The sequence below is a fragment of the Rhea americana genome, unplaced genomic scaffold (assembly GCF_003343005.1).
Source record: "Rhea americana isolate MKP2758 unplaced genomic scaffold, rheAme1 scaffold_346, whole genome shotgun sequence".
Lineage (NCBI taxonomy): Eukaryota > Metazoa > Chordata > Aves > Rheiformes > Rheidae > Rhea > Rhea americana.
This window is the reverse complement of record NW_028186475.1, coordinates 384,011-406,870: the sequence shown is the minus strand read 5'-3', so window position 1 is coordinate 406,870 and position 22,860 is coordinate 384,011. Positions and strand designations below refer to the sequence as shown.

At 41.5% G+C, this 22,860-nt stretch overlaps 1 protein-coding gene across 1 annotated transcript in view; it reads left to right on the top strand.

Moving 5' to 3' along the window:
- Positions 1–15,977, top strand: part of MLXIP (MLX interacting protein) — a 55,525-nt gene extending 39,548 nt beyond the window's left edge. The window contains exons 11-18 of the mRNA XM_085311620.1: positions 1,769–1,890; positions 2,531–2,717; positions 3,497–3,621; positions 5,562–5,663; positions 7,479–7,606; positions 8,664–8,787; positions 10,800–10,929; positions 11,623–15,977. Of these exons, the coding sequence (XP_085167746.1) occupies positions 1,769–1,890; positions 2,531–2,717; positions 3,497–3,621; positions 5,562–5,663; positions 7,479–7,606; positions 8,664–8,787; positions 10,800–10,929; positions 11,623–11,744 (1,040 nt within the window). The 3' untranslated portion in view covers positions 11,745–15,977. The remainder of the gene's footprint in view (positions 1–1,768; positions 1,891–2,530; positions 2,718–3,496; positions 3,622–5,561; positions 5,664–7,478; positions 7,607–8,663; positions 8,788–10,799; positions 10,930–11,622) is intronic.
- The last annotated feature ends 6,883 nt before the right edge of the window (positions 15,978–22,860 follow it).

Here is a 22,860-nt window from a genome sequence, read left to right as displayed (position 1 = left end):
GGCACTGTTATTACCCATCAATAAATCACTGTTCAGGAGTAGAACAGACCTGAGAATGTAATTCTAGCATGTCACTGGGAACAAGTTAGTCCACAGTTAATAGCACTAGGGTACACCTGGCCCTATTTCTGCCTGTAGCCTGTTATGAAGCAAGAGTCCATGTACCTTCAGCAGTCAAGACCTGCATTACTTATCTAGTAAAACATTGTAGGCAATGCTCGTTGCCAGAAAGCCTTTGCTCCTAGCTTACTCAGTGCCTCCTTAGTTATATACCTTGTTCCTCATCCTGTATGTCACTTTTCCCATGCCTTAGGAGTTACTTCTGCACTATAAAAACCAACAGTTTTGTTTCTCATCCAGACTTATTTTTTGTTTCTCATTCGTGGCAGTAGCATGTGTTCAGGGATCACAGTGCTCCAAAATCACTGTGACGTCAGGCTCAGAGTTCAAGACTGGAGTTTCATTTTTGGCAATTGAGTAAACATTAGTACTCGTAACTGAGGCATTTATGCCTGTCATGTGTGTTCAGGACACACAGATCACCTCATGACTATAAAGTGAATTGCATTATAACCTTCTTTGGAAAGGGATATATTATGTTTATTGTCATGTGAAATAAAGACTCAGAAATCTGTTCCAGTTATCTCGTCAGGTGCAAKATTTCACATGAAAAAGAACTGTGCTTCAATTCTACAGCTTAAATGTTCTAATTTGGAGAGGAGAGTTTACAGAAGATGCATATGTAGGATGGAAACCTCTGAAGGGGCATCTAAACGTGCTGATTGTTGCAGTTACCCAAATGTGGCAGTCAGAAATATCACATTTGTGCAGTAGAATTAGTGCACTAGTAAGAGCAGGCTCTTCTGTTTATTATAGATGTCATGAGTACAGCTGGACAGTAYGGCAGTGAACAGTGGAAAGGGGATAATTCCAACTTTGTGGGTGGGAATGCTCAGATCAAAAGTGAGCTACCTGTATCAGTGAGAGCGACTATGCTCTCTACCAGATAAACCTGAGTGCTAGATACACAACAGGACCTCCAGGAGTTGTGCAATCCACAGGACTTTCCAATAGAGGCAGTACAAAAACTTTAGCTGATGCAAAACATTAGGTATCAGGTATTGTCTCCTTGTTTTGCTCTATGTAGTCTTCAGTATCCTCATGCTAAACTGCTGAGGTGTGAGTTGGCAGGGGTTGAACTATTCTGACTCTTTTCATACACCATGACTTATCAGTACAAAGAAGAGCTGAGGCCATGCTATGTGTCATGTAAAGTGGCTGTAAACTCAGATGGTGAGAGGAGATAGAGTGAGGTGTGAAAATTTAGGAGTGAAAATTTAATATATGGACAAGGAAGCACGAAGTGAGAATGTGCATCCCTCAGATGGTTTCTGTCAGGGATCAGCAGAGCAAGACTGAGATCCAAGCAGCATGGATGTGAGARGAGAGGTGATGAAGATGATCCTCCTCCTGTGAAACCCAGCTATGATGCAATGAAGACATGTTGTATGTCCCTGATTTACTAGATATCTCTGTAAATGTACCTTGAAACAGTAACAGTCATACTAGAAGCCTCAGAAATAGTTGTGGTGTTAGAGTCCTGTCTACTGGATTTATGGGACCGAGATTATTAAACTAGTAGCATTCCATGTTGCAAATAGGTGCCCATTAAACTATTCCCCTGTTCCATGCCAAGTTATTTCACACAAAATAATCTCCAATCTTTTTTCTGTCTCTTTAACTGTTCTAACTTAATTGTGTTCTTCAGCTGCCTTTCAGGGACAGTCCAGAGCTGTGATTGTTACTCCAGCACCTTTAAAAAGAGAGGGGATTTTGACTCCAGCCATGTCTCAGTCTAATGTTGCAATTACACCAGCTGGAATTGCCAGAGTAAGGAGAAGAAAAAATATGTTTGTTTTTAGGTGTGTTGCTTGCAAATAGCTAGAGCTGTAATGTGCTCAGGAGGCTAACTAGTCTCCTAAATCTCTCCTGTTACCCAGCATATATGTTTGTACATTCAGCATTATGGTTTGCTTATTTTTATTTTCACTACTTCGTGTGCCTGGAAGCGCTATCTAGTCTTCACAGCCTCTGTCTCACACAACGTGATTATAAAGATGCATGTATACGCAGTATTGTGAATGGAGACAATTTATGCCTTTTTTTTAATCATCCAGAAGCTAGAAAGATAGTGCGCACAACTTTCCAATTATAAATTGGAAAGTGTGCCTTCAGTACCTGAACCAATATATTTTTCCAATATGTTACATAGAAGAAGAGAGAAGTAAGTTTTAGTATATTGTGCTCTTGACATGTTGTAATACTGCATTAAGTTACGAAGAGACACTGGTTTCCTGCCAGAAGTCTGACTTCAGTCCCTGCCAGTTTCTCACATTAGCCTTTGTTTCATGTCATCAGATTGTTTATCGTGTATTATTTTGTCACTTGTAGTGAAAAGCAAGGTAACAAATATCTCTCTCTTTCTCTCTCTCTCTCTCTCTCTGCATGTTTTCCCCTGTGCTGTTCCCAGGCTCCGGGGATGACAGAGTTCCACAGTAACATTCTGGTTGGTCCAGCACAGCAAGCGCCAAGTAGCCAACAAACCCAGTCCGCAGTCTCGCACCTCTTCTCTCCAGGCGTAGTCCAGGATGTGTTGGTGAAAGGAGAGCAAATCCCGTCCCACAGTAGCAGTTCACAAGTTCCCTCGCCTACACCTAGTAAGTTAGAAAGCTCCAAGCATTGTCTCTGCTGCATGTGCAAGAGCATTTACATTGGTTAGGTAAGATGTAAAAGAGCCTGTAAGATTTCACTGAGCAGAGGTCCCAGAATAATTTTTGAAGGAATGGCTTTTTAGGCCCTTTTACCCTGCAGCTTCACTTGCGTCCAATTGTTTCCAATATTTGTTTTAAACTGTCGTTTAACAGTTGCTGTGATTTTGTGCTTTCTGTGACTCCTTTCTAAAAGGAAGCACCATCATTTTCACAGAGAAATAATCAAACCGATTTGAAAGAAACCTATGTAGAAAGTGCTGAATAATTTTGTTGCTCAGTATTGTAATTATGATTTTTTGATCAGAGGATCTCAGATACAATTCGCATTATGGTAGGTAGGTGCMAAGATTCCTTTGGCATATGTGTTGATAGAAGAGTTTAAAGAGATGCATGCTCATTTCACTGGCAAATGGATTGTAAGTATTAGTCAGGTCCCAGGCTTTTAGAGCCTCAAATGAGTGTCTAGCAGAACAGTGGAATTAGAGTCTACACATTCAGTATATTYTTGCTTTGTATGTGAGAGGAGTATGATATATCGATATTCTCATGTCATGAAATATTAAGCTTTCCAAGTAATCTTGACTAGCATTTAGCTGCTGTGTCAATGAATATAACTTAGTTGTTGACTATATTTTGATTGTGTTCTGAATAGAAGCTTCTCAGGAGTTACATTTGCTACAAAAAGTTCTTTCGTATATGACTTGTCTTTTTTTTCTTTTATGAAGGCAGAGACTGTCAGAATTCAGGTCAAGCTTCCCCCTGCACTTCCGAGCAGAGCCCCAGTCCTCAGTCTCCTCAAAACAGCTGCTCAGGAAAACCTACCACTGACCCTCAGATAGCTGCATTGAAGGTGTGTGTCCTTTCCTTGGAAATACTTTTCTTGTTTGCCTTTGTAGCTCTTTTTTTTTYCCCCTCTCCTCTCCCAGTGTCTGAGTGTGGACTAGAGAGTAACTAGTGCTTTGGGAGCAGTGAAATATTTGTTTCCTGGGCTTAGCTTACACTGCATCTGTGCTGCTCTGTTCAATTTAAAACGTCAGACTTTAACACCATGCTTCATTCCTGGTCCCAGAGGGTCCAGGCTTAACTGTAGCTCTGCAGGTCATTATGGTCATGACAGTAGTTCCTGCTGTGGCTCACAGGAGTCTTACGACAGGTTTCAGTTTGCTTGGTCAAAGGTTTCAGGCTTAGTTTTCTAAACGTGGCTTTTAGCCATTGTTCTGTTGGAGCTCCTCTGGTTCTTCAGGCCTACAGGGCCTTGGCCATTCCTGGAGTTCTTGACCTGCTGAGCTTATACATGTTTCCAGTGTTGCTGTGCTGCTTCACAGAGGAATTCCTGTTTGGAGCACAGAAGCTACTGGTTACAGCTGGAAAACACTCTGGGAATTATTGGGATAAGATGGCAACTGAAAGTGCTGGTTGTACCTTATACCTTGTCAGAACATATTCTTGGATGATATGAAAAACTTCTCCACAAAAAATAACCAATTTCATGAAAATCAACTCTAACCCTCCATCCGTTCTGTTATGAAAGAAGTATTATTTAATCATTTTGCAAGTGACAACCCCCTTTTCGCTTCTCTCTCTTTTTACACCCCATGAGCTGGTGCTTCTCTCTCTCTTTACACTCCATGAGTTGGTGTCAGCTTGGATAATCCTGAGGCAGAGAGGTGAATTTAAACCTTTGCAGCCTGTGATTGTACCTAGTTCTATTTCTGTTACAGAGGAGGATCAGAGTGCTACTTGCTGAGCGTTCTGCGAGATATTCATGGTAGCTTGCAGTTCTTTGCTGAGCGTAAATGTTCACGATCAGTTGTTGCAGCCTATTGTTGCTGCTAAAGAGTAAGTTAACAAAGGAACAAATTCCTTTGGGGAAAAAAAAACACAACCTTCTTTCATGATCCCCAGATGGGAATGAAGACGTGGTTTTGATGAGTAAGTAGCCACCAGATGGAGCAGTGTTCTTAAAAGTAGGGGCACTGCAATGAGACAGGCTTTATAGCTGTTCCAGCTCACTCTGTTGACAGGAATTGTATTGAATGTGTTCTATCAGTAACTCTTTTCTAAGACAGGAGAGAAACTGTGAGATTTGCCTGTCTCCAGGCAAATGGTTAGACTAAGCAATTCCATTATTGCGGGGTAAAATTGTTTCTTCAGTGTGGCGAAACATGGAGGACACTGGAAATCTCAATTCTGCTCTGGGACCTGCATATGATTTGTTTTTGAGCAGCCACTTAACTGCTTTATTGCATCCTTTTCTTTCATTATAAAATGGGGTGGTAGTGATTTAATATTGGGACACCCGGCTCTGCAGAGAAACACATTTTCACAGTACAAATGCCTTATTTTCTTCCAAGGATTGTGTAGAAGCAGCTTCTAAGTGTTTAATGCTACAAATGAAAATGTTAATTACTGATAAAAGTTTTAGCCTTAGTGTAGGTCACAGCTGCGGATGCTTTTCCTTGTCTGCAAGTGACACCAGCAGACAAATTTGCATGTCCCTAAATACAGAATTAGACTTCAGAAAAGAGAATTGTTTAACAATCTTGAAGAAAGTAGGAATTTTTACTTTAAAAAGAAAACTTACAATGTTTGGAATTGAATGTAATAAACTGGACACGTTTTAATTTCTCAAATAATTGTTTACAAGTTTATAGCCATGTTGTTTGGACTAAGAAGATTGAATGCCATAATTCAACAAAAATCACACTGTGTATTTCAGTAGCTGAAATAATTGTAGAAGTAGAACGGTAGAGGAAAACAGCATAGATTGAGCTGATTTTCTTTATGCAGAATCGAAGAATGAAGCATATTTCAGCAGAACAGAAACGAAGGTTTAATATCAAGATTGGTTTCAGTACTTTGAACAGCTTGGTTTCAGCCAACTCCAAGTCGGTAAGTAACTTGTCATCACTAACAGTTTAATATGAAATTTGAGAAACTATGAGCCATTCTGAAAAGAATTGTTAATAAATTTAATCACTCTGCTGTTGACTAAGAATATCAGGCAGTCAGTGAAGATACTTGAACTGAGGGACTTGGAAAGGGAAGGAGGAGAAATTTGTGGCTTCTTGTCAGAAAATTGTGAGAGCATGCTTTTTCTCTCAGATAGTCTGCTTTCAATGCATTTCAAACATTCAGCAAATCTTACCTGGTGAGATGCCGTGGCTTTAAAGCCAACGGGGAAAGAAGAAAACTGATACTTGCAGTCCTTCTCCYGGCAACCCAGTAGTAATTTTGTCATGTGTGCAGCATAGTTGACTTTGTATTTACTGTTATGTTGCTTTTCTTCTGACATAGTGGTGTTTTACACTCACTCACGATGTTCTGTTCCCCATAGCTGGCGTTAAGAAGGGTATGTCTAGACAGTGTTGTGAGCTTATTCTGCCTGCACCATGAGCTAGCCGGAAGACAGGTAGATGTCATTGATATGGATGTTGAGTCTGACCTAATACTCCTTGATGTTGAGCCTGAGCTAATACATCTTTCTATGAGAACAATTTGTTAGCTTAGGCTTCACATTGTGAAGCAGCTCTACTGCTTTTGGTCGGCTAGGAACATGGCAGAGCAACCTCGTGCAGCTGCAGATATGGTTGAAACATATCAGTGCATCAAAGGATGAAAAGTCCAGTGAGATTTCTGAAAGTTTCTGCATTTTCTACTCCTGATGGAGTTAGGAGCCTGACTACTTCAGATGATTTTGAAAATCCCACTAGATCTCTTGACAACCAGTATCACCTTCAAGAATTTGGTTGTGTGTCCGCAGGCTTGAAAATATTCTCAATTTTTTTCCTCTGTTGCTCATCTTCTATGCATACAGTAATAGAGGGAGAAAAAAAATCCCAGTTGATTTCTCAGTGTCAAATGGGCTTGGGCAAATGGCTTTGTTTGAATCAAGAACGTATTCTGTCTATGCTAGCTAACTTATCTCACTAAACTGAAAGCAAAATCATGAAACATATGCTTGTCAGCACGACAGAGTTCTAAATGTCCTTTAAACACCAGAACCTTCTAAGCAGCATATTGATTGATTTCTTTACATCACTTTTATATACATTTAGGCTGTAAGTTACCAGAATTTCACTTCCTATTTTGAATAACCTATTTGAAAAGTAGGCAGTTTTGAAAACTTAAATAAAATGTTTGCTTATTTTGTTTTTCAAGTACAAATTTTTAATTCTTTCATCAAAACTGGAAGAAGTTTTTGAAAAAGATCTGTGGCATTATTTCTATTTCCTTTGGTGATAGCTAGCTCATGATACCTCTGTTTAGTAACTTCAGGCTTCCCAAATCAAGCAATCTAAATCATCAACTTGGAATGATGCTTCTAACAGCACAGTAAATGTATCAGGAAATGCAGCACATCCCTCCTAAAAATTGTAAATATGTTTAAAAAGACAAATAATTAAATATAGCATTTTAATACTTCTTGAAGTACCTCTTCCAAGAAAGAACACAGTAGCAAAAATAAAATTTGGAGTAGAAGAAAACAATTGTAAACACCTTTCTCTGTGCTAGTGTGCAAATGGGAGTCAGAGAAATGAGAATGTTAACTTAGTGTTTCTGCCTGCCTATCTATGTGCTTTGCTAGGGTGAAGAAACTTAAAGGTGCTGAAGTGCTTTTCTGGGTGTTACAGCAGGTTAGGGGCAAATTCTTCATCTGTTCAGCTTTGTTCCAGAAAGTGAGCTGTATGTTTGTGTTTGGTCTAGATCAGCCATGCAATCACTCTCCAGAAAACAGTAGAATATATCGCTAAACTACAGCAGGAAAGAACACAGATGCAAGAGGAAACCAGGCGCCTTCGGGAAGAAATCGAGGAGCTAAACGCTACCATCATGTGAGATTTGGGGAGATTTATGTAATGAAGCCATGCAGGTGGAATGTTGCTTTGGCTAACAACAGGGGATGTTTGCCTCAGGTGTCATGCCAAACAACAAATGGGTATAGAGGACAAGTACAGTTGCTACCAGCTTCCAGACAAAAAAAMCAAAGTTGTTGTGGAATGGGCACTGGTAGCAAACTGTATAGATTTTCAGCAAGTTCTGACCATGAATGCACATCAGTGGTAGCATCAGAAAAGCTACATCAGGTCAGTTAGAATAATTCAGAAACAGAGGCAGTGATGATTGTTTTTAAAGCTAGGCTTACTGGAGATCAAGCACTCCAACTCTTCATGATAACTTTGCTGCAGCTTTCTTTCCAAATGCAACCTATTTTTATTGGAAGCAATATAGCTAAGTAGGTAGGAACTAGATCTTGGAATTAAGGAGTCTTGCTGCTGACTGAATGTAACCTTGATCAAGTCAGTTCACCTTTCTGGTGCCTCAGTTTCCTCCATGAGTTTTATCTATTTAGGCTTTATTGCAAAGCATATTGAGATCCCCAGTGTTTTTTCTTCCATCCACAGAAGTGTTWGGCGTTATGTAATTAGGCTAACCAATATATCAAAACCTTTTATTATTTTTTAAAGTATGATAACATCTGTTTGGTTTTRTTTTAAACTGATCTCTTTCCTAAGAATCTTTCTAACATTTTCTTCTGTAACATTGCTCAGGAGTAAGTCTGTAAATTTTTCCTTAACTTCTAATTTACTTTTTTCTGAGAGGATGCCAAAAACAATTTGTTATGTGTTATACTTTGTTTTTAGTTTTGCTTGTCATAAGAAGTGTGTAGCAGCTTGAGAAGTTGCTTTGCTACATGAATGTAGACAAAATTGATTGGAAAACAGTATGTATTCCTGGCCATAACACATAAATAGTGGGTGGACCTTTTAGTAGGAAGCTACCTCGGTCTGAGAAACTGGGGATGCATGTTTTCCTCACCTTACATTTTAATTTGCAAGGGGAGTATGTCCTTTGTAGTGAGATGCTGACCTCGGGATATCTTCTTTTCAGTTCTTGTCAACAGCAGCTCCCTGCTACAGGGGTTCCCATAACATGGCAAAGATTTGATCACATGAGGAGTATGTTCGATGAGTATGTCAGAAACAGGACCCTCCAGAACTGGAAGTTTTGGATTGTATCCTTTAATATTAATCTTTGGAATATCAGATTTGGTATCGATGTGTTTGGAACCAAGAACTCTGGATTCTGATACTGAGATTTTAAACTAAGTAAAGTAACTCATTTCCTCAGTTTTCACATCTATATGGAGATGTGAATCCTTGCCTTATAGGCTGTTATGAGGCAGAACTCATTCACTGTTTCAAGTAAATTAGAAAAACAGAGGACTTTAATGTAACAGTGAAAATGACTGTTTAAAGAAAATCTCCCACATGTTTGCTAATCGGAGAACGTATTTATTTTATGTTGCTCCAAGATGTTAAATGCCTCCAGAACTTGGAAGAGAGAGAGCATGGTAGAGTTACCAGGGATGAAGATAGGAGTCTGGGTAGCTAGTGGTACATGATACTGGGTGGAAGAGAAAGGCGGTTGAAGTTGGTGACAGTTCATAGGCAAAGCAGTGTTCCCAAATCTCCCTTTGCAGGTCAGAATGTAATTCTGAGGGAACAGTTGTTCTATCAACTGGGTTGAATCCTTAGCACATGGTGATATATTTTAGAATATCTTGCAGTAAAAGCTGACAAGGCCCAGGGGAGGGTACTAATAAAAAATGAAATGATTGTAAGAAAGAGAAGGAAGCTTCATTACAAATCTGAAAATACTGTAGTTTCTGTTGCATGTACAAGGGAAATGAGTAATGTGGKCTTGGGTTACTAAAGATAACCCAAGAATAGAATACCCTGTAATAGTAGAATACCAACAGAATACCCTTGTCGTTGTTCCAGTCACTCTGTAAAAGACTTTTAAGAACATGCAAATCCTCTCTAATATTCCAGGCAATCATTAGACTTATCTTGATTGTTAGCACACTGAGGACGATGAGGGTGTATCACAGTGCTGAGATTGCTTTGGGCCACTTTCTCATATGCTGCTGATTGTAGTCAGAAAGCCCCATCTAAGAGTAACATGATAAACTCACATATTCCGAGCCTTCAGATGCGTTTCTCAAACCACCTTCTGAAATAAATACACCAGGAGTTGGAACCAACTCGGTGAATTACCCTGGCACTGTTAAAACTTGTTTCAAAGCTAAAGCATGGTGGCCGTTCCAGGAAAGCCTATCAGAAAGTTCAGGCCAGCCAAGGCCTGTGGTGCTGCTCTGTGCATTTCAGCTCACTGCATGTTAAGAATTCTGCCTAATACTCTTCTGCTGGAAAGGTTTTGCCAACTCTGGGCTCATCTTCCAAACAGAGAGGATAGAGGAGGCAAAAGAAGAACCTGACAGTCCTCAGCTTGCTGCTTTTCTGGTTCAGGCATTGGGGAGATGCATATTGGCAAGGCTGGTCCTCAGTATGGATATCTCTGCCAATCTGTTGACTGTGTCTGAAAATATGTTTATGCTCTTTGTTTAGCTACAGTAGCAGAAAACTCGACTGCTTGCTGAAAAATGTCCTTAGGAAATTGGCTGAATACTTTTACTGTTAGCCTGTGATGGATTCACTGCTGCCAGGTGAGACTCATCCAGGTAGCCTGGCTTGGATGCCTCCATGCTGTGCTGAAGTCAGAGTGACTCAGTGACCCTAAGGCTTCTACATCCTTCTGCTCTGAAAGCATCATTGTTACATGGGAAGAGGTGGTAAAAAAGAAATTGAACAAATTACAGGCACATAGAAGTTTTAAATGCTTGTGCACTCATGGTGGTGCTGCAGCAGGCAGCTGGTTTGTAGAAACTGGGTAGAACTGGTGGCAGCTCTCAGCAGATTACCTGTGATCTGCTCAGAGATCAAAGCAGTCATGTAGAAATTTTACGAAAAATAATCGGTATAACTAGGAGCTGCTGTTCAAATTTTTCCTTTTTCTTGATGTCACAAACTTAAATATATTTTCTAAAATATTGCAATCCTTCCAATAACTGAAGTCTATCTAAAAATCCATTTTTTTGTTTGTGGATCAAGCTATATTAGCCTTTCCCATAGAATGTTTTGAATTCTTCCTTTGTTCTCTCCCTTAACATTTCATGATTTGCAGTTCAGCATTATTATTAAGCCATTGTTTGAGTCCTTCAATGGGATGGTTTCCACAACAAGCCTTAAGGATCTGAATCAAACTGCAATGGCCTGGTTGGATCAACACTGTTCTCTTCCTGTTCTGAGGCCGAGTAAGTAGTTTTCCAACTAGTAGTAATTCCAGATCATGGTAAGTGAGACCATATAAAATACTGCTTCTTGAAAGTCAGGGTAGGACAGAGAAAGCACGTGAGGCTGAATACCTTTTCAGTACCTTTTCATTGTTTCAGTGGAAAGATAAGAAGTTCTCCTACTATGACAGCACCTGATTGCAAGCCTAGCACTGAGGAGAAAAAGCTTACTAAACTTCTGAGTATAGATTCCAAAGTTTAAACAGACTCAAGCTGCATTTAAATTTTTAATACTCCACTCTAGTTGGAGTTATGTTTGGCAATGTGATTTGCCTCATTATAAAGGGAGAGGCTTCACAGATTTGTATTTACCTTTGAAATGATCTCTGCGCATGATGCCTTGATCCTTTCCCCTTACGATTCAGCAAGTATTTATAGTTACAGTAGTTGTTGCCGAGTGATACTGTCTTTAGTAGGAGAGATTGGTGCTGTGCAGTTAAAGTCCTAGATCTCCGTTTCTTGTTCTCTCAGCACAGTTCTTGCACTTTCCTGTTCCTTGCTGTTGCTGTGTATGCACGTGCGCGTGTTTTGTAGAAATATTCCCATAATTCTGTAGTACCTAACACCCTTGCTATATTTGTACACTCTTATGCATAGATTTGTTTGCAGTCAGATTAACAGTTTTTCGTAATACCTTTCTGATCTTTATTTTAGTGGTACTGAACACCCTTCGGCATCTAAGTACAACCACCTCAATTCTGTCAGATCCGTCACGTCTGCCAGAGCAAGCCACTGAGGCCATTAACAAGATGAATAAAACAGCTGGTGAAACCTAACAACCAAAGACAATGAGTTGCTTATACAAGGTGTGGAGAACCTGCCAGTCTAAGCAGCCTGGTGAGTCTCCTTTCAGCTGATGCACTTTAGAAAGAATTCTCTCCATCATCCAAGACGTTGTCCAGGGCATTTGACTTTGCCTCGGGATATGTGGAAGTATGATGCAATGTTGTCATAACATCATGTTTTGATTCCTCTTCAGTGCTGTGCTCTACTCCGTTAAGTGAGAACACCAAGCTCAGGTATATTAAGCAGGTTTGAGTCCTGCAGGCAGCAATATATCTCCATCAATGCAGCATGCATCTATATGCAACAAACATCTTTCTATAAAGCAGCTTCAAGTAGTAATTTCTCTGAAGTGTAAATCTTGTACACCAAGGAATGATCTCTTAAAGGGAAATACACTTTTGATTTCATGAAACAAAATGTGCTTTTTATTTTGTTTTCAGGTGTTCAGGTCCATTTGTTTTACTTGAACAGTAAAAGTTGTTAAACAGGATCATATTAAAAACCAAAGGAGAAGAAAAGTCCATCAGTGATGTCAACTCATGACAAAATACTAGAATTAAAATCTCAGGCTGTATATTGTGTATTTTTATTTTAATGAGTGTATCATTTACATAYGATCAGTTTCAAGGCACGCTTTATTTCCTAGCAAATGAAGTAGCTTATTTTTATTATTTTTCCTAAGTTAGCCATTGCAAATGAGTAGCAGGCTGTGCAGTAAGTGCAAGAGAGTGGTTTTAGTTTCTGTAGATTCTGCAATTACAATAGAAACAAGAAATTCATATCCAATTTATCTGCAAACTCTGTTCTTGCACTCTGCGTAGTTGAGCTGCCTTCCTCATAAAATGCACTCATATAAAGCACATCCATAGATAAATATAGTAATGTTTCAGAGACAGGAATTGAGTTTGTAATGTTAGGAAATTGGCTTTTATGTTTTCTCAGAAATTGTACCAAACCACGTGGACTTTTAATCTGTTCTTAATTTCTTTGTCTTTTTTGCATATTCTTTCTGCTTTCTATCTGAAAAACCTGAAGGACTTGGCCAAAGTTGTTTGTCTGTAGTAGCAAGGTTATGTTCAACATGTATTTTAAAACACATCTTGTTTAAAATCTGAAATACTGCATTACAGTTTTCTGTGACAATCTCCACTAATATCACCCTTTGCTGCAGATGAGCTTAGTCTTATTACAGCGATGGCATTGTGTCCATCATTAAGCAGCACTGGGACATTTATTCAAGCCCATTGTTTGTGCTTTGGGCTGGAATAATCCTACAACCCTTCTAGTTCCACTCCTTACTTGATCCCAATTCTTAGGAGATACGCAAACTGTGGATAACACTACCCTGGTACCTCCCATGAGTAGTTTTCTTCCAGTTTCAAAAGCAGGCTGTCTGGAGGTGATTAGCAGGTGGTCACACTCCTAAAATGAGAACAGCCAAAACATACAGACATTGCATGTTCTGAAAGGGGGTCACTAGGTTCCCTTGCTGGGATGTAGGTTTTTCACTGCATTGTCCCCAATCATCCCCACTTGGTGGACTAAACTTTTAAAAAGCAGCAATAGGTTTGGAGGATGGGGGTAGGGGTTCTTTCTTCCTTGTTCTGAGATTATGCAAATAACGATTTTCTTTGCAACATTCACTTGTGTGTGAGCAGGGCTTGTAGCAAGAAGAAAGCTTGAAGGGTTAGCACCAGGAACTGCTGCTTCCTGAGCAGAGGGACTGTGAGTTGTGGAGCTGAGGGGGCTGAAAGGGGCTGTTGGAGGAAGGAACCTAAGGGAAGACAGACAAAATGGCATGACCTGAGCACCAACATGCCTTTCTGCAGTTGTACAGAAAAACGAGGAGGTGTGCTGCTCTGGCCCTTGCATCAAATCTCACAAATCGTTTGGAGTTTGTGCTACATATGAAAACCTGTGTCCCTGTGACACAATCAGCAAAAATACAGGCCTCAGCTAAGGAATGGTTTGTTGAGATAGTGTATAAAGGTTGTCATAGTAATTAAACAGTGAGTGGTTTTTATAGGGGGATCCATATCCAGATGTTTCATAGATAGTATTTTAATAAACTGAGCAATATTCTTGGGGATGCATCCAAATAAAAAGTGTTGAATAAAAGATTTTTTTCTTTTCCTTTTTTGTTATCAATGCTTTAATTCTCCCATTTTTATTGCTGATCTTGAACTGATTCTAGTAAAGCCTTTTAACACTGTGATAAGCTGGGTAGTGTCCCTCAAATTCTTCTTTATTGGATTATCTTTCTGAGATGCCTAGATATCTACATGCATATTTGCATGTTAAAAATATATATCTAATTTTATAGAAAGAAATCAGTAGGCAAATTGTCCAGGAACAGACCTCCCTGTGTTTTTGCTGTGTTTCTAAGATGAACACTTTCTGTAATGCCTGCTCTGCAGTGCAGCCTCCTGCTTGTCATGTAGGAATTGTGCCTGGTTCTTACTATATTCTTAACCATGTATCACTGTGTTACAGCTGAAGTTGCACTAGAATCTCTGAAATGAGATCAAAATGTTTTCTCACAAGCAAAGTGCACTACAGGCATGCTTCAAAGCCCAGGGAAGTCTGCTGACTTCTAAGCTTAGATCCCAGCATCTCCCATCTCATGGACTGCATTAGAAGCTAAAAGGGACCTTAAAGGAACAGGGACAGGTAGTATGATAGAGCTGCTTAAAATTTTGCTCATTAAGTTTTGATATGGATGTGGATGGAAAAATCATTGTGCTCATTTCACAATGAGCTAGTTGTAGTTGGAGGGAAAGTGCTTGCTTTAATAACTTTTGATGGAGAAATGATATCACGGCACATCTTTACTACATGAAGATTTGTAGCCTTTTAGGAAAAAAAAAATAAGACAAAGATTTCTTACTTAGTCAAGAATGGAAGAAAGCGTGGGAGGGGAGGAAAGGTAGAGTGAAAAGACACTTTCCACATAGGGCGTTTCCCAGAAGTGATCTGGCTTATCTTTGAAGCAGTGATTCAGTGTGTTTTTGCCACCCTTTTGCAAATAAGAATTCTCTTCCTCACCTCACCTCACCTCACAACTTCGTGATTTCACTTCAATAGGAAACACAGGAGGAGGAGGAGGAGGTATATTGTGTCTCACCTCTGCACTGTAGAAGTACTGAGGATTGCTATTGGTATGAAAAGAAATCAGCCACATTTATATTAATTCCTGTCTTGGTTTATGCTTTGTTGTATATTTGAACTCTGTAGTGTGTTTCTGCCTCATCCACTGAGGAGTTCAAATAATATATTTCTTTAGAATACAGAAACCACTTCAAACCACTTCCACCCTAATTTAAGCAGTCTAATTTCCTCTGTCTCACCAAAGTAAACTTATGCAAACAGAACACACTGTGCCTCTAGTCTAGAGAGAACATCAGGTACTGCACGACCATCTCCAGTGAATTGGTGCTGGACTTTTGAAATTTCATGTAATCAAACGGAAGTCATCCTCAGTCAAATCCAATTCACTTGACTCAGTAAAGGAGTTGCTGAATTAAATATTATGACCTGTGATATATGCAAGGTCAATTTGAGATTCTCTGGTGGCTCCTTCTGACCTTGAATTCTATTAATATATGGTAGATGTACATTTCCCCCCCACCACCAGTTTTAGAGAACTTGTGCATTATCTGGTGTGGTTTTCTTAGACTTGTATGGTCCCTGTTAACAAGAGAGTTAACAAGGGGGAGTGAAAAACTGAATCCAGGAGCAAGCTAAAATTGAGAGAATTAAAGGAATAGAAGGGATGGAGACAAGTCCATGCTTTATCTTGACAATGTGATCTCTGCACAAAACCAAAGGATTCTTGCTTAATACTGATTGACCCCTTTGGCAAGTTCTTTCATGCTTTACCAGACCCTTAGAGAAGCTTTCCTTGAAGGGAGATTTGCTAGAACATTTCCATCTGTGCCTTACATCCTGGGGTCCTGTGCACATCTAATGTGTCCTGAGTCAGACATTCTTTCCGCTAATATGATGATACRTGGAAAATTCAATGAAGTGACAAAGTGGGGCTTCCCTGGGGTTTGGGTGTGTATTTTATTTGCGTGATGTTACTGTGATTCCTTATAACTGAGATTGTAAAAATTGTAAGTATGTGAAAAAAGTTGTCTTTCCTGCTGACTCTTTCCTGCTGACTTCATTATGTTCTTCCCCTCCCGTCTATGCATGTGTGTGCACATGCGTGTACACACACACACACACACACACACACACGCAGTCATTCCAGAAGTTGTTTCACAGATTCTCAGTCAAATGCAAATGCATGAATCTCTAAATCTGGATGGCTTGGAAAGGCAAAGGACTATCAGACTGCTTTGGGAAGTAGCATCTTAGATAAGGAGTTACTTGCTCTATTTTGTATCCTCAGGTTTTTTACATTCCTGTGTGTGTGTACATGCACACATAGTAGAGGTGAGGGGGCAGGTAAGTTAAGTTTTGTTTGTTTTTAAAGTCTAGAACTCCACAAGAACAGACTAAAGAGAGGGAAGCTCACTGCAAAACCAGTGACGCAATACTTTTGTAGCCCAGATTACTTGGAAGCTTTTTTTTTTTTTTTTTTTTTTTTTTTTTTTTTTTTTTTTTTTTTTTTNTTTTTTTTTTTTTTTTTTTTTTTTTTTTGTATTTCTGAATTGGACAATTCTACAATTCTTGCCTTGGTGTAGTCAACTAGAAGATACTGGTCAAAATAAGATGAATTGTCAGTGATTTTGACTTTTTTTCTCATTTTTTGTTCCTGAGCATTATTAGGCAAAATTAGCAAAATTACTGTTTGTTATATAAAAAACAGCCCAAGATGAAAAGGCTAATGACCCCTAGTGTAGGTGCTTTAGGAATTCAGTCATGCCCATCCCAGAGAGCCCTGTGTCACTGTTGATGACTTGCAGGAGGTCTTTAGATTTGTACATTCAGGTTTTGTTTTTTGAGGGGTTTATTGTATGGGGTCTCAACACTGTTTCTACAACATTAATTAAAGGCCTCAAGTTTCCTTTTGTTTCATTCTTGGATGATTTTCATGCTCTTTTGATGTGTTAGAGCAGAAGCAGTAGCCCAGAGTTGTAGACTGATCTGTAAAACTTGATTCAGTTACAAACACACCCTAGGTGTATAATAGAATGGCTTTGTAGGCATTATCTGAACTGCTTTTATATCTAAATTTTTCCAATATGAATAAGCTTTTTGAGACAGAAGAAATCAATGTAAGGAGCGATCCTCTTAATTAACAATACAGTGAATGAATTGCTCCTTTTCATCTTCTAACAATGTATTTAAATGTATTTTAAGTGAATGGAGTTGATTTTTGTTGTAAAAAGCTTGGAGGTATGAGGACTTCAGGTTGTGCTCTTGCTTTGCCTAGGTTTCCTGTTCTGTTGCATGACACAACTTCTGTTGTGCTGTTGATATGTAGCATTTTTCAAGTAGGTCTATTAAATTGTGCAATGCATTTTTTTTATATTTACAACCAAAACAATAAAGGTTATTTTTTTGAAGAAACTGGCTGTAATGTCTTTATTTTCAAACTGGAAGTTGGCTTGAAGGTGAGGAGATAGTGAGTAGAACTCTTCCAGGTTCACCCACCAGGACCAGCACTTCCCATCCCTTGCACCTAGGAGGTGACAGGAACTCATTTCTTATCTGGCAATGCTGAAGTCACCCCTTGGGATCCTTGTGTTTGGCTCTCCCTTTGCAAGGCCTGCGTCCTCTGTTGAGCTTCTGAAGCTTGGACTCCTTTTTCAAGAGAGTTGATGCCCCTTGGGCCCTTCTCAGCTCTAAGTGCCAGCTTGCTCTGGACTCAGCTGGAGCTTACCAGTGATTTACCTTGTCTCATGCCTCAGCCACCAGGCGATATGTGCTCTGTGCTGAGTGTTCCCTGTCTCACTAAAGTCAGTGTTAGCCAAGTGTGCAAAAACTGAGTATCTGTGCTCTACAGTCAGCTCTGCTCCCTTTGTCCAAAGCAAGTTAGAGACGGGGAATGAACAGGCTGGGTGCGGTACCACCTCCACAAGCCCAGTCTGCAGAGTGCACACCTTTCTTCATCCTGAGTAACAAATCCAGTCTCCTGGATTTGTCAGCCTGCTGTTTCGTATTTTACATGATACAATTTTCCAAACGTCTTGAGGTTCTGGTGTGTTCTTAGAGCAATCAGATTCTTACTATTAATTGTATTCAGCACAGTAGCCTGGGAGAGCTCTTCTGACAAAACTAATGCTGGACAAGATGCTGGACACAGATCTTCTTTTCCATACCTGATTTTAACTTGCAGGCTAGTGATTCAAAGGTAGCCCTGGAACTTGTCCAAGCAAGATAAAACTCTTAAGCCTGTAGGGGCTCCGTGAATACCTTGAGCTCAATGGTAGTATTTTCTCTCAGGCTTGGATTTAGGCCTCCTGGTTGATATGGTGCCTGGGTAGAGGAGTCGACAGAGCAGTGCTGTGAGTAGATAACATGGTATTCTAGAATCAGTGTCAGTGTTAGACATACATAGAGCTACTTCAGTCTGTTTAAAAAAAACACAACAAACAATGTTTCACTTTTGCCTTTAATGACTGAATAAGCTGTTTCAGTTCTCTGTGCTTCAGCTGACACCTCATTGGCATGTTGGGTTTCCCTGTGTCCAGTGGAAGCAGTGTTGGGTGACTGAGGCTCTAGTTAAAGTGAAAGGTACTAAATGAGTCAAAAAAGAGATTTCTATTTAAAAATCATTGCTTGAGAGTTGATGTTGATTAATCTTGTGCTTGCAATTCGTGGCTTTGACCTAATACAGCTTGTGAGAACTTTCARTGAGTCAGATCTGTGGTCTGAGGGTCTCTCCAGGAGTGGGTAGAGCATTTTTCTGACTCTATTTGCATTTAATTTTTTTTTTTAATATCTTTAACTTGATCTCACAGAAAGCATTTTGGTAGGAGAAGGCAGTGACGAAGTGCTCTCTAAACAGCTATAAAGCAGCCCTTTAGCCTGACATCACTCAGCTGAATGTACAAATGTCTGTGTTGCTGCAGCGATACTATCAAACCTCACTGGGAGGAAGCTGTGGCTGGAGAGCACTGTTGCTTTACCACTGATTTTATGGTGATTTCAGTGAGGTTGGCATGACTCTAGCTGATGTGCCAGAAGAGTGTAATTGAAATGGTTTTTTCCTGTGGCTCATTCTTGAACAGTGCAAAAAGTGGACCTATGGTTGCTCTTTGCAAATTACTCCAAATGGAATAAGTGCCGTAAGGTAACTGGCACGTCAATGGGTCAACAGTCCGGGCCCCTCTTTGTATGTGCTGACATCCCATGTATTTTTCCAAAAGTGTGTGGAAATGCAGCCCTGGCAGAGTTTACTTTCTCCCAGCACTAGCTGAATCTCTTGCAAAATGATCTGCCAACATTGTGCAGTAGTGCTTTCCCCCCCCTCCTTTTTCTGACTTGTATTTACTCTCTTGAGCTGTCCTAGGGCTTTTCTCATCAAAGAGGACTTCCGCTGAGCGTGTTCATCAGCAGGAGGTGTACAGATGGTGAGTACCTGGGTGACAGGGAAGTTCCGGTATGCTTACACTACAAGACGGCCCTGTTATCACCTGGAGAGATGTTTAACATGTTCCTATCTTGGAATGAGGTGCRTTTTCTACAAACCCAGACCTGAGCATCGCAAAACGGAAACACACCCACAGAAGGTTGGGCCCCTTCGCCTCCCTCAGTGCTGCTGCTTCCTTCCCTTCTGATGCTCCTTAGAAAGTCGATCCATGACTCCCTCAGCTCAACTGCTCATTCCTGCKCCTTGTCCTGGTAGGGCTTGAAACCAACAGCTTCACGTTGAGTCATGATAAACAGGGAACCACTTGTCGGGAAAAAATTGTGTATGACCACCTCATCATCACAGCAGAGATGCAGCATGTGGTACCAGTGTATCCCCTAACTTGTGGCCTGCCAGGGCTGAGAAGGATTCAGGGTCTGAATCTGCTGCCCTGGGGAAGGTACAAACTTGCAGTTCTCACACTGAGCCCCAGCAGTCTCATCCTGCCAGGAGTGACTGGGATGAGCCTTGCTCTGTGCAGATGCTTGTGCCATCCTTGGAGCCACTCTGGGCTTCAGATTCAGCTCTTGAGCTCTCTGCTGCAGGCCTGGACTGCAGAGGTCCTCTGAATCTCCTGAGAAGGAAGCCACAAACACAACCCAGCAGTACAGCTAGTGTTGGCTCTCAAGTGTCCTCTTTCCTGTTTACTCCGCGCTCAGTCACCTGATACGTGACCCTAACCTATTTTATTTCCCTCCCTTTTCTTAGCCTGTCTGATATTCTCAAAAGAAACAGAAAGAGCTCCTCAGAGAAGGAGCCTTTGTACCCGGCCGGGGTCGGTGGGGAACCAACCGTGCTGGGGTAGACAGACCAAGGCGCAGTAGGCGAGCAGCCCCACATCTACAGGCTGCCTGCAGGACCCAAACAAGCTGTATCTAACTATTTGCCATAGGATCCTGCAGAAATTAGCTGAATGCAGACCTCAGAAATGCTTTGCAGATGCACAACRTGACGCAATTGTATCAGACCGTCCGCAATCGCTGTTTCAGAGGGAGTGTCTCGCCTGCGTGTGCACCTACACCCTCACCCTGACTCCTCTTAGCAGTGATCATCGCCTCCTGGCCTCAGCCTTTGGAGTTTGATGTCCAGGTACCAGCCAGTCTGACCGCCTTGCTGCGTCCCGGGCACTCCTGGCAAAGCGCTGCTCTCTTTCAAGTACGTGCAAGGGGAGCAGCAGTTTGTCACAGCTTTGCAGAAGCTCCCAAGGTGAGTTGTGTCTTTGGGGCTGGCAGTGTACCGCTTCATGCACCGCAGGGAAGAACAACGCTCTCCATTTTTCAGGTCGCTCTTCCTTGCCTGTCACATGAACAGGAGCAGCCAGTCTGACTCACTTTAAAATTTTCTTTGAGCCTCAGGCAAATCAGTTTCCCTTTCCAAGGAAAACCCTTTCTTTGCTCATTTAGCTCTTTAGATACTCAGAAGGTGAAAGAAAAGGYGTATGCCTCAGAGGAAACCACAGGGAGTGACTCTGTGTAATCCTCTGGTTCAGCAAAATTTAGGTCGTTTGCATCAACCATAGGAAAGGGTGACGTCTAAGTCCTCAGGATCTTGATGTTTCCCTGCTCACAGTGGTTTGGTGGCCCTTGCTGGTAAGGTCAGCAGATGTTGCTTCTGCCCAGGGGGTAAGCACATCCTTAGACAGGGATCCTTTTACATTCCTTCTTCCTCCAGCCCTGAAAAATTGAGGCTGGGATTGCGCCTCTTGGACCCGGAGAAAGTTGTTAGACCCCGGACCAAGCAGGGAAACGTGTGAGGGTGCCCCAGGCACCAGGGCGTCCCCGCTGCTCGCGCTGAGACTTCCAGGGCTCGTTGGTGTCGTTCTGATCGAGAAGAACTCACGAGCAAAACCACGCCGGCTCCGCAGGCGCGCCCRCGGGGCTGGCCCCGTCCCGAAGAACCCCCGCAGGAGGCGGGGAGGTCACCGGCCCCCCCCGGGCGCCGGAGGCCCTGCGGGGAGGCTGGCGGGGCCGGGCCGGTGCCGAGCCGCCCCGCTGGGGCTGCCCGCGGGCGCCGCGGGGACGGGGGCGTGTGTAAGTAACGTCAGGTCTGGAAGCGATGCTAACGCTTGGGATGGCTTGAAATTTGTACAATGACTTAGACTAGAAATATTGTTTATTATTGACCAGCCCAATAGTGGGGAGAATAAGGAATTGATAAGAGATAAAGGAAAAACAAGGCTGTGACAGGCCAGTTGCTCCTAGACCAAAGCCCATTTGAGCGGCTCTGCCGTGTTACCAGCTTCAGGAGCATTAACCGACTCGGGCACATTTTGGGTCTGGTGCTTGTGCCTGAGCGAAACCCAGTAAAAAGACAACCCAGCAGTATAAGTTTTGTTTCATCTCATTTTAATTAAATTCGTTTTTATCCACAGGTATAGTGACRGAAAGCATGAATAAAACCATTCATTTACTAAATAGGAAATACACCATTCATCTCTCTGAGCAATAAAATATAAAACTCTGAATAAATACATGGAAGCTATGTAACTGCTTAAATAGATTTATAAAAAAAGGTATTGCATAGAATCATAAATACAAAGTGTATTCACTAGCAAAAAAAGAGAAGTACAAAACCAGTCTACTGACAGCAAACTTTTCTTTTGGAAAATAACCGCAAGATGAGAATATAAATAACATTAAAATTGCTGAAATTATGATTTCCTGTTTATTTATTTATATCACGACCTGTTACTTAAATTGCCCTGACTTGTGTTAGTCCATCTTTTTCACACGCTGTTGCAAATAAAACAGTATAAATAGATTCATAATAAATATAATCAATAACTTAAGATCTTCATGCTTTAAATATTAAATTAAACTAGATCATGTCGTTAGGATATATAGAATAGTAAGCACATTATTAATGTTGTTCCTAGCATCAAACCTATCACATAAACACTGGTAGGTCACATTTAGCCAAAGCTCTGGTATCTCGAAGTTATTTTTTCATCCCGGCACATTACATATCTGTGGAAGAGTACAGTTTTGTTGTATTTTGCATAAATTGCTCGTATTTSTGCAAAAGCCGCCAGATGACCGTCGTCTTCTCTGCCGTTTTCGTCTGCTGGCTCCGCACGGCGCCGGCCTGGGCGAGGTCCCCGCCGCAGCAGGCGTAGAGCTCAGCCCGCTCGCCCAGCACCACCTCCAGCTGCCGCAGGTTGGCGTCCACGAAGCCCGCGGCGGCCCTGCCGCAGATGGCCTCCACGTCGCTCCTCAGCGCCTTCAAATGGTCGTAGAAAACGGGGAAGGCGCAGCAGGCTGCGTCGAAGGCTGGGCACTCGGGTATCGCCCGGACCAGCTCTCTGGCCTGGGGACTGGCCATCAGCCAGCTCACGGTTTGGGGCGTCACGGCGCTGCACGCGTTCTGCAGGGGACGGAGGGGGAGACAAGCTGCGTTAGTCTCCTGCTTTACGTCTTTCCCGGTGATCTCTTCCCACCAGAGCGCCCGGGAGGATGCACGCTTGCTTGCCGGCGTTTGTGGGCATCTTGTTGCTGTTGTCCCGTGCTGACATTCACACCTGC